General features: G+C 43.6%; 1 protein-coding gene across 4 annotated transcripts in view; it reads right to left on the bottom strand.

Moving 5' to 3' along the window:
- CFLAR (CASP8 and FADD like apoptosis regulator) overlaps positions 1 to 12,008 on the bottom strand; it is a 94,230-nt gene that overhangs the window by 11,556 nt on the left and 70,666 nt on the right. For all 4 annotated transcript variants that reach the window (XM_068245151.1, XM_068245147.1, XM_068245149.1 and 1 more), the window contains exons 5-6: positions 7,369 to 7,445; positions 5,363 to 5,393 (exon numbers count right to left, since the gene is read on the bottom strand). In XM_068245151.1, the coding sequence (XP_068101252.1) occupies positions 5,363 to 5,393; positions 7,369 to 7,445 (108 nt within the window). The remainder of the gene's footprint in view (positions 1 to 5,362; positions 5,394 to 7,368; positions 7,446 to 12,008) is intronic.

Here is a 12,008-nt window from a genome sequence, read left to right as displayed (position 1 = left end):
ATATGGATTCTGCCATGCTTATTTCCTTTTAAACAATACCAGTTATCTATCATCTGGCTGATCTTTCATGCCTCAGTAGTGTTTGAATCTCTCACCTAAAACAGTCAGACTTCAGTTAGAAGACTCTGATCTGCATGCTTGTTCAGGGTCTATGGCTAAAAGTATTAGAGGCAGAGGATCATCAGGACATCCAGGCAACTGGTATTGTTTTAAAAATAAATACATATGTCAGCCGCCATATCCCTCTCACTTCAGGTGTGCTTTATAAAGAGGATGGACTACCTGGTTGCCAGAAAAGAAAAGTGCTGTTTCTTTAAAATAATGGCATTTTTCAGATTGCCAGATGTAGAAGAGGCGAAAATGACTCACTCCTTCATGCATAATTGCCACCTTTCCACAATCATTAGTTTAATGTTTTGTTTTTTTAACAATGATTTAGTGATGATTGCCATATTTATAAAGTTGTGATCAAAGTGAGCAATGTCTAGCATTCATCACTCGCCTCTTGGCAGACACCAAAGGCAAAATGGGAGAACTTTCAATCACCCGGCTCACCAGTTAACCAAGTATAGGGACTCTGCTACAGTGAAAGTCAAATGGCTGTGTGTTCACTACTTTGTATGCTAAGAAGTAATAATTATGAGTAGCCGTCAGCTACTCCATACAGGTCTGGCGCCCCAGAATACTATTCAGGACGGCACAGTATGTCACCTGATGAAACGGCTTTAGCTGCAAAACGTGTTGTCCTAAAAGTGCTGAATCTTAATAAATTATTCTGGAACTTAACATGTGAGTCTTCTTCTAGACGTTAGGGTGCTTTTTATTATTTTATTATTTTTGGAATATTTCTGGGCACCTCCAGTCCCTCTGTTTAGCATTCCAGTCACCCCCCTTAGGGGATAACTTTGGGTTTCTGAAACTGTCAAATTTTTGGAGCTGCAACCTTCACCTGACACAAGGTCGAGTGAAGATGGTACTTCGTCACATGCTTCCACGAGTGGTTACTTCTTACAGCAACCCACACTCGTGAGTATAATCAATTTACTTAACACAATTTTAACTTTTCTATTGTGTAAAATACCTGGAAGGGTGTGTGCAGTCCGTTCCTTCCCTTTAATGGCTAGTGTCATGATATAGCAACTAGTTAGGATGTTCGGAAAATACAGAAGCATATTTTTCATTTTTCTGACTGTATCATATGTGTAGGGCGGCTACAGCCACTCTGGCTTTGGGGGAAGCTGTGATTGTTTGTATGGCAGAATGAAGTACTTTGAGCTTTTGTATTCAGTTCCTCTGGAAGTTGGATGCTGCTAATTGAATCTCCTGTAGTACATTTGCATTTGAGGGGGAACAATAGCAGTCAGGTCTTCACCTTTGATCGGCCGTCTCAATGTGATTGTCTGTGTCTGTTTACAGGCAATTACAGGTAAACTGCTACCTGTGGCCAAAATACAATCTTTTGATGTATGGACTAGACTATAGTTACCTGTGGAAATTGGATTTTATGGAAGTGTTCTGAAATCTCTGAAAAGATCAAACACTAACACAGGAAGGCTTTGAAGTCTTTTGACGGGTGTGCTATAATACACTTTTACATATGGAAGTTAGATGTCTGGGAATTAAATTATGTCTGGAAATTTAATGAAAATGAGTTCCTCCCCTTCCCAATGAAGTTGCAGCCTCCAGGCATATATCCCAGTATAAAAAGCAGGGCCAGATGCCTAAAAATCATCTACTCTTGAGGGTAGCACATCGCCAGAGCTGATCCCGATCGAATCGGTAAATCCGTGTCCCTCCACGGTTGGACATTTGCGTTGGTAAAAGTTCACTTTACGTTTATTTACCTTTTTATTTTTATGCAAACTTATCTTGTGTGTATCATTGTAATTTTTACTTTGTTTCTGTAAATCTTTTGTATATATACATTTCTGAATTGTTCCACTTTTTTCCTGGAATATTAAATCATTATTTAATAAGTTTGACTTCTGCTGTACTTAGCTAACCCTCATAGCCTAGAAGAGTCTGAAGTGTAACTGTGTATAAGTCCATGCCTGATTGTATGATTGAGCAACACTACCGTATAAGATTGTAATTGCATTGTGTGTATTGGGCACTTCTGCGCTCGACAGCAGAGTGGGAAGTCTCGGAGTGGCTAACAGTATCGTTCGGAACGACTGTTAGTGGTTTTGCTTTACTACAGTGTAAGTTTACAACTGTGTGTGTGTGTGCGTGGCGTTCCCGTATTTGGCCTAAAGCGCAAAGCTGACCCGAATATGAAAACGTGTATTGCGTGCTGAGCACTCGACAGCCGAGTGGACGTGTCTAGCAACAGCTATTATAATGTTATAATTATATATTATTATATATAATAGTATAATGGAATTGGTCAAGGGACAGTGAAGAGAACAAAGAATATTAGTCTGGATTCTTTAGCCAGATTTTTTAGTCAAATTACCTCTGGTAGATCCAGGTTGGTAAACCAATTTTGAACTAGGCATTAGAAGGGTCGGAGGGAGCTGTAGGAGCTGTTTGATTTACGATTCCCCTGGGCTCTGCAATATAATATCTACCAGCTAATTTCCTTTATACATAGAACCCTGTCCTCTGCAGAAAATTTTTTATATTTTTTTCATTTAATTTAATTTCTTGATTATGCCTGTTTGTAAAACATAGGGGGCATTTCATTTTAATTTTAATTTTAATTCTGGCCGGAAGTTAGTCATTTGGCCACTAGATGGCAGTAAATGTGATCTGACAATAAAGCATTAAGCCAAATGTTGTAAGTCCAGCAGGGAGTTAGCGATTCTGCCACTAGATGGCACTAGGTGAAACTTAGCCATTTCTCTTAGTCAGTGGAAAGCGCCGGGGACACCTGCGTTCCAGGCGATCACTTATGATGTCAGTACCAGGAAGTCGCGCAGCCCTAGTGCGCGCGAGGCACTCATGTATTGAGGAACGAGCCAGCCCAGAGTATAAGAGACGTCGGCGCCCTAGTGACGTTAGCCCCTGATGAGTCCATTGGACGAAACGCGTAGGGCGTGACCAGGAGCGCTGACGTCACTGGGCTTGAGGAGGAAACACGGATGGTGAGGGTACAGGCTGCTACCAGGAGCGGGAAAATCGGGACGCCGGTGCCGCTAGTGGAGGAGACATGTTAATGGGCTGGGATGCCCGAGATGCCTGATATTTCTCTACACACGTGAGTGCGCTGAAATTGCGCAGGCCCTGACTTTTAACCTACTGTATTACGCTATGTATGTTTTTTATATTTTTTACATATGGAACTGAATATTAAAATGTGGATCTTCTAAACTACGGATCAGAATCTGTGTACACTGTGATTGGAGCTGGCCACTCTCAAGGCTAAATGTGAGACCCACCTGGAAAGTGAGGTGGCGTTTATCCGGTGAGCTGCTGGTGTGAAGGGGGAGAGATCACGAGTGGAGCACTTTTGAGCACATGTGCACGTTTGGGGCTTGATTATTGTGATTCATGATGACAGTAATGCACTATGTGCGGCCATCTGTTTCTGTTCAGTTTTAGAGAGGAAGAGGAGCGCTGTCACACTCAGATTGAATGTACATCAAGGACCTGTGATAGCGAATACTCGTTGACAACTTCCAGTATATTGCATGCAAATTATATGACTGTCTATTGAAATTATATGACTGTTTATTGAAGCATTGGAGATTTTTGGCAGGCGCAGTTTGTGCATACTATAGTTAGCAACAGCTAGTGGTGGCAGTGAGAAGTGTTTGAGGGGTCACAGCCTTGAGGGAGCTTGACTAAGGCTGCTTCCCCTCTCGATCTGGTCAAACCCGCAGTCGGGAACCGTATACGCAGGTGTGCCGCGGGCCGGTTCCTGACAGCTAGCTGCTCCCAGGTCAAACGGACGTTTGCATACAGGTTAGCGTCCCTTCCAAAAGGATGACCTCACTGCGATGGAAGGGTTCTAGTATGAAACTGTTTGCATGCAAACTCTTTTAGAAGCTAACATCCTCCATTAGTGTAAGTTGTAGCACCTGTTTCAGATGCAGTTGGGTGCATTTATGCCTTTAAGAGGCTCTGCACAAAATTTTTGCTGTTAAGTCATTCAGATGCAGCCTGGGTTTGGATGCACTGCCATTTCTTCCTACTGTGTACAATCCATATACTTTACAACCTCCCATTGTGATTACCTTAATACACTAGATCAGGCACCTGGTGTCCCTGTGTTTTTTCTCTTTTACATGTCTGGATAAAAGCAAGAAGTTTTGAATCGGGATGATACAATTTATACAATATTCTACTGCTAGTACAAGTCTGGATAGACTCCATACAAGTAAGTGTAGCTGCTGGTCACCAATTTTAAGTAAGTACAATGCCCTCTTTTCCACACAAAATCTGATAGCTTTTTTTTTTTTTTTTTTTTTTTTTTTACAAATCTGGCATCTAAAAAGTTTCAATTAGATATGTAAATGTGTGGTAAATGAAAAGAGCAATTTTCAGATTGCCATGTCTTTACAAATGAGCCCCATAATGACAAATACATAGCCTGCAAGCTAGCGACATTCTGTTGCTGTGTGATGGGGTGCAGGGTTGCAGTTGACATCACGCGGCTGGCTTGATGAGTGAGGAGTAAAAAGCTGATTACTGGCCGTTGCATGAAGGGATGCTGTACATCTCGCGGCTGGCGGGGTGAGTGAGGAGAAAAAAGCTGATCACTGGCTGGGGCATGAAGCAATACTGTACACTCACTAGATTCTCGGCAGTGGTAGTCATTATCAGTTGCCTCGGGTAAGTTTCATCTAGTGTATAAGTATGAAGCTTTACAGCAGAAGGGGTATGAAAAAGAGCAATCACTTGGCCGAGACAATCCAGTACTTCGGCAGTACACATCCTAGATTCTCTGTACAGGCTGCCCCATCCAACCGCTTCAGCTGAGACCCCCTCTAGCATGTGTATGAGGTTTTACGCTCTCTCGGGTCAACTGAGTCACATGACTTTTTAAAATATGCAACCTGAAAACTTTTAGGGCCTGCAACAACTGTACTGCATGTCAAAATAGTGCACTTTACCACAAACTAACTCCTTCCCAATATCATTACACAGATGTTTATAAAGTATACTGCTGTAATGTACAGCGATGCCAGGAGGCATTTTTTCATATATTCCTCATACCTCTCAGGATAGTTATCTCAGCTATCATCACTTCATATTGACACCAAAACAGATAAAATCTAAGAAACTTTTCTTGACTTTCCCTAGGGTTGTATTAAAAATAAAATCTGTTGCGAATCTGAATGCCTTTAATCTACAAGTTATGACATACAATGTTAATGTGCATTTTAATGCAAATTAAGAAACATTCTGCAATCCATACCTTTATGGCCATTAAGTATACTCGAACTGCTCTGAAAGACAAAAATTCAGAGGTTATATAAAAGTATCTAAATTATCCTACATGATTTATTTGGTCGTTTACACACTTTTTTTTTTATTGTTATTTTTTTTAATAGTCACATGCATGGCAATTATCACACACTTTTTAACCCCTTCCCGACTGCCTAAACGCCTATATGAGCCGGGAAGGTGGAAGCCCCAGGACCGCCTAACACGTCAAGTCCTGGGGCAGGGTTTTGCAGGGGATCGCACGTGCCGATGTGCGCACATCCCTGCTAAGTGACAGAGCGGAGCTCCGTGATCAGCCTGCCAAGCTGCGACCGCGGCTTGCAGGCTGTTAAATGAGAAAAAATAAAACAAAAAAAAAAGTTTGTTTACATTTGTACAGCGCTGCGATCTAGCACAGTGCTGTACAGGGGACATTAAGCTGTCCCTCCGAGTGTCCCCTGAGCTGTCCCTCTCATAGACTGATGCCTATGAGAGGCGGGGAAAACTTCCGATAGCCACCTGGTGACAAATTAGGGGGCATGGGGGGGGGGGGGGAGAGTGTTAACTGTTTTTGTTTTTTTTAAAGGCTCTTTATATGTAATTAAAAAAAAAACCCTAATGATCGCAGCAGTGATCAGAGCCCACCAACAGAAAGTTCAGTTGGTGTGCAGAAAAGGGGGGGGGGGGAGGGAAAGGGATTCATTTGAGTGCTTGGTTGTGTGTCTCTGCAGCGAGCCATTAAAGTTGCAGAGCCCTAATATGTGAAAAATTGCCTGGTCACTAGTAGGGCGTAAGCCTGTGGTCCTTAAAAAAACGCTGAAGTGAAAAAAAAAAATTATGATATAATGAATTGGTTGTGTAGTACGGATATTTACTAGAACATTAGTAGCAAAGAAAATATTCTCATTTTTATTTTCAGTTATGTAGTTTTTTTTTTTTATAATATTGCATCATTCTCTAATATTTGCAGTTTACACACTACTCAGCATTCTAAATAATTTTACAGATCAGTAGTGAACTTTTCAACCCCTTCTCTGCAGAGAAAAATAAAATTACAATGACTGACAGTTGAGATAACAAGCTTTAGAAGACAGAGCTCTCTGCGACTTTGAAAGTCATGGAGCTTAAAGTAGTCATCAAGGGAGAAATAGTAAAATAAGTGGTACTTACCGGGGGCTTCCTCTAGCTCCAAGCTCTCAGGACGTCCCTCGCTGCAGCTCTGCCCGCAGCCGTTCGCCGCAGGTCCGCTCCAGCGATGACGTCAGAGCGACCTCCAGGTCGCTCTGTACTGCGCCTGCGCGAGCGGTGCTGTCAATCACGCCACGTGGGCCGGAGCGGACTGCGCAGTAGTACTTCGCCTGCGCAGTCCGCTCCGGCCCACGTGGCGGTGATTGACAGCGCCGCTCACGCAGGCGCAGCAGGTCGCTCTGACGTCATCTCCGGGGACCGGGACGAACCTGCGGCGAACGGCTGTGGGCAGAGCTGCGGCGAGGGACATCCTGGGAGCTTGGAGCTGGAGGAAGCCCCTGGTAAGTACCACTTATTTTACTATTTCTCCCCTGATGACTCCTTTAATGGCTTTTTTTGCATAGATAACAACTGGAATTTCTCTCTACCTGTACTGGAAACAATATTAGACTTATGTCTCTGCTTCCTAATGTTTTATTTCTTAGCTGTACTACACATACAAATCATATCAATTTTTTTTTTCGCTTCAGTGTCTATTTAAGTGGTTAACATGTCTCCTTATTCACTGGTTTGGTTTTATATTCCCTTCTCAAGTCACACGTTATTCCATTATAGGTCACATCTTTGTAGTGATGATCTATCCAAATGCAGCTGAATCATGTCGCTGTTTAGCTAGATATAGAGCATTTAAGATTATTCCTATAATGGTAGTGGTTTGCCAGTTCCCTACCAGGGATGGGTTACTGATGCGGTCATTGCCTTCTGTAACATAGGTCCAAACACTGTACTTTGTGTAACCTGAATACTTACAACAGAAGAGGGTACATGGCTCCTAGGACCAGCTGGATGTGCTGCATTGATGTACTGACCACCTTGTACTGTATTACCTAAAATAAAGCAATTCAACAAAGAATGAGCTTCTCCAATAAGACAGAATGCAAGTTATGTAAATAAGAACACTGTGCTTTCCCTTTGTTGTCTTTTTTGTGCGTATAGTTGTCACCCAGAAATCTCAGAGATCCTGCTCTCGAGTTCTAATTTCATCAAGAACACATGCCATTTCCATAGTTTACCACAAAAAAATATGATTTCTGGCTGGTCGCTGTGAATAGGGACATCACTGAATGCTGTAAGAAGCTTCTATAGCAAGATACACTTAAGGGCTCCTCTTGGGCCCCAATAGAGATATAATTCTGGGCCTCCCATATTGGGTCCAGTACAGGAGTACCACCTGTAACCCCCTGATAACAGCTATGGTAGTTAGCTACAGTTAAAATCTAGCTTTCTCTGGTTTGGTACTAAAATACAGTATAGTAATGCTTTACAAAATAGACAAAAGGATGGAATTGTAGTGGAACCCTCCAAAACTGTATGCTTTGGAGGAAGTCAAAACAAATGTTGATAAAGGAGTATGATGATGTAATGAACTAGCCTGAAGGTGTGTGCACACCTTTGATGGATGTTGCCCTTCGGTGATCAGAACCTAAAATCCAGTGGCAGAATGGTAAATGTGGTTATTTACAAGAAATGGTAATGGGTAGGATGTAGGCGCACAATGTGTATTCTATTTTAGCGTTTTAAAATATAAATAAAAAAGATAGGTAATCGCTTACCTCTCCAGAAGATTTAGAAACCAGTTCAACTAGAAAAAGGTTTTTATTCAAAAAGCAATCTGACAATGCGTTTCACGGGTCATGGACCGCTTCCTCAGGTCAATACAAAATGCCTTGATAGCATAGGGGATAGATTAGAGGCGCCTATACTCTATCCCCTATGCTATCAAGGCATTTTGTATTGACCTGAGGAAGCGGGCCATGACCCGTGAGACGTGTTGTCATATTGCTTTTTGAATAAACACTTTTCTCAAGTTGAACTGGTGTCTGTATCTTCTGGAGAAGTAAGAGATTACCTCTTTTTTTATTATTATTTTTATTTATATTTTAAAACACTAAAATAGAACACACACTGGGTCCACCATCCTACCCATTACCAGTCAGACGTCCTTTGGAGGTAATAGGTTTGCAGTTTTTCTGGACCCTCAAAGAGGAGAGCGACCATCCAGTATACAGCAGGACCTGGAGTACCAAGCAGTGATGGTTAATTCCCTGCGGGCCTATACAACCCAAACCTGCAACTGCAACCCAACTTTGTGAGAATACAGGGAGTGCAGAATTATTAGGCAAGTTGTATTTTTGAGGAATAATTTTATTATTGAACAACAACCATGTTCTCAATGAACCCAAAAAACTCAATATCAAAGCTGAATATTTTTGAAAGTAGTTTTTAGTTTGTTTTTAGTTTTAGCTATTTTAGGGGATATCTGTGTGTGCAGGTGACTATTACTGTGCATAATTATTAGGCAACTTAACAAAAAACAAATATATACCCATTTCAATTATTTATTTTTACCAGTGAAACCAATATAACATCTCAACATTCACAAATATACATTTCTGACATTCAAAAACAAAACAAAAACAAATCAGTGACCAATATAGCCACCTTTCTATGCAAGGACACTCAAAAGCCTGCCATCCATGGATTCTGTCAGTGTTTTGATCTGTTCACCATCAACATTGCGTGCAGCAGCAACCACAGCCTCCCAGACACTGTTCAGAGAGGTGTACTGTTTTCCCTCTTTGTAAATCTCACATTTTATGATGGACCACAGGTCCTCAATGGGGTTCAGATCTGGTGAACAAGGAGGCCATGTCATTAGTTTTTCTTCTTTTATACCCTTTCTTGCCAGCCACGCTGTGGAGTACTTGGACGCGTGTGATGGAGCATTGTCCTGCATGAAAATCATGTTTTTCTTGAAGGATGCAGACTCCTTCCTGTACCACTGCTTGAAGAAGGTGTCTTCCAGAAACTGGCAGTAGGATTGGGAGTTGAGCTTGACTCCATCCTCAACCCGAAAAGGCCCCACAAGCTCATCTTTGATGATACCAGCCCAAACCAGTACTTCACCTCCACCTTGCTGGCGTCTGAGTCGGACTGGAGCTCTCTGCCCTTTACCAATCCAGCCATGGGCCCATCCATCTGGCCCATCAAGACTCACTCATTTCATCAGTCCATAAAACCTTAGAAAAATCAGTCTTGAGATATTTCTTGGCCCAGTCTTGACGTTTCAGCTTGTGTGTCTTGTTCAGTGGTGGTCGTCTTTCAGCCTTTCTTACCTTGGCCATGTCTCTGAGTATTGCACACCTTGTGCTTTTGGGCACTCCAGTGATGTTGCAGCTCTGAAATATGGCCAAACTGGTGGCAGGTGGCATTTTGGCAACTGCACGCTTGACTTTTCTCAGTTCATGGGCAGTTATTTTGCGCCTTGGTTTTTCCACACGCTTCTTGCGACCCTGTTGACTATTTTGAATGAAACGCTTGATTGTTCGATGATCACGCTTCAGACGCTTTGCAATTTTAAGAGTGCTGCATCCCTCTGCAAGATATCTCACTATTTTTGACTTTTCTGAACCTGTCAAGTCCTTCTTTTGACCCATTTTGCCAAAGGAAAGGAAGTTGCCTAATAATTATGCACACCTGATATAGGGTGTTGATGTCATTAGACCACACCACTTCTCATTACAGAAATGCACATCACCTAATATGCTTAATTGGTAGTAGGCTTTCGAGCCTATACAGCTTGGAGTAAGACAACATGCATAAAGAGGATGATGTGGTCAAAATACTCATTTGCCTAATAATTCTGCACTCCCTGTATACCTCCCTATACTTGACTATACTGCACCATTGGGCTCCCGGTCTCTCCCGACTTCTCACCTAGGTATTCTTGGCCCTTACAAGAATCACCAAAGAAAAAAATCCTATAAACAACAAGAATTGTCATTATTACCTTGTAAGGGTAAATTTGTAAGGGGAAAAATCTTTTTTTTTTTTTAAGAATTACCACTTATACACACTTACACAAGGGAAACAGTGGTGATGTCATCGATAAATTTTCAGGGAAGAACACACACACACACTCCCATTATGGAAATTATGTTTGTGCCCTCAATGTGGGTGTGATTTCTTATCACTTCCTGTTCTTGGTGATACTGTCTCTGTCTAAATCCTGGTACACACATCCAATTTTGATTTGCCAATCTTACCACTTTGATGTAGTATGAAAGCTTACCTGCACAGTCTGTTCATAGTTGTCACACTCTGTCGACCCTCATACTACAAGGAGGTGGTAAAATTGAGCAGTGATCGGTCAATCAAAATTGGATGTGTGTATGCGCCCGAATGCCTGGTACACACAACGCAATTTCCTATCAGATCAACAGGTCAAATCAATAATTTTTGACATGTCTGATCTGCTCCCGATCAAGAGCGGGATGGATTTTGTGCAGGACTCATCTGAAAATGAATCTTATTCTCGATCGGAAGCTGACACGTCTTAAATTATTGAAATTGCTTCCTGTGTACCAGGCAAGGGCGTAGCAATGGGGATAGCAACCATAGCGTTGCTACGGGGCCCCTACGTCAGGGAGGCCCGCAGCAGGATGCCCCGCTAGGTGCTGGAGGGGTCGCAGCATGAGGGGAGAGCTTGGTGGCACGTCGGTGGGGAGGGGGGGGGAGGGCCCCCCCCCTCACCTCGGGCTCTCCCCTCTGCGCTCTCCCCTCCAGCATTAAACAAAGATTGTATGCAGGCGGAGGCGGTGGGGCAGCGGCGGCAGATACATACCTTCCGTGCGCTCCAGCCTCCACAGATGCGTCTCTCTAGCTTCTGACGCGACTTCCTGTTTTTACTGGAAGTCGCGTCAGAAGCTAGAGAGACGCATCGGTGGAGGCTGGAGCGCACGGAAGGTATGTATCTGCGCCGCTGCCCCGCCGCCTCCATACAATCTTTGTTTAATGCTGGAGGGGAGAGTGCAGAGGGGAAAGCCCGAGGTGAGGGAAGGGGGGGGCCCCCCTCCCCACCGACGTGCCACCAAGCTCTCCCCTCATGCTGCGACCCCTCCAGCCCTCAAAAACGGCCCTGAGTGGGCCCGGGGGGAGGGGGAGGGGGCGGCCTAACCTGGGGGTCCCTGTCACTCACAGCCTAACCTGGGGGTGCCTGTCACTCACTACTTAACTGGGGGGCGCCTGTCACTCACAACCTAACCTGGAGGTCCCTGTCAGTCACTTCCTAACTGGGGGTCACCTGTCACTGCCTGAACTGGGAGGGCTCCTGTCACTACCTGAACTTGTGGGGCTCCTGTCACTACCTGAACTTGTGGGGCTCCTGTCACTACCTGAACTTGTGGGGCTCCTGTCACTACCTGAACTTGTGGGGCTCCTGTCACTACCTGAACTTGGGGACTCCTGGTGCTACCTTAACTAGGGGGCACCTGTCACTACCTAAACTATCCAGGCCAGCCAGCCTAGCATCACCACCAGCCAACCAGCCCAGAATCACTGTCAAAAAGGCCACAGCATCACCACCAGTCAGGCCAGCATTTACTTCAACC

This window comes from Hyperolius riggenbachi, chromosome 7 (genome assembly GCF_040937935.1).
Source record: "Hyperolius riggenbachi isolate aHypRig1 chromosome 7, aHypRig1.pri, whole genome shotgun sequence".
In the NCBI taxonomy this organism is placed as follows: Eukaryota; Metazoa; Chordata; class Amphibia; order Anura; family Hyperoliidae; genus Hyperolius; species Hyperolius riggenbachi.
Note: the sequence above shows the minus strand (reverse complement) of the source record. Positions and strands in the feature narration are given on the sequence as shown.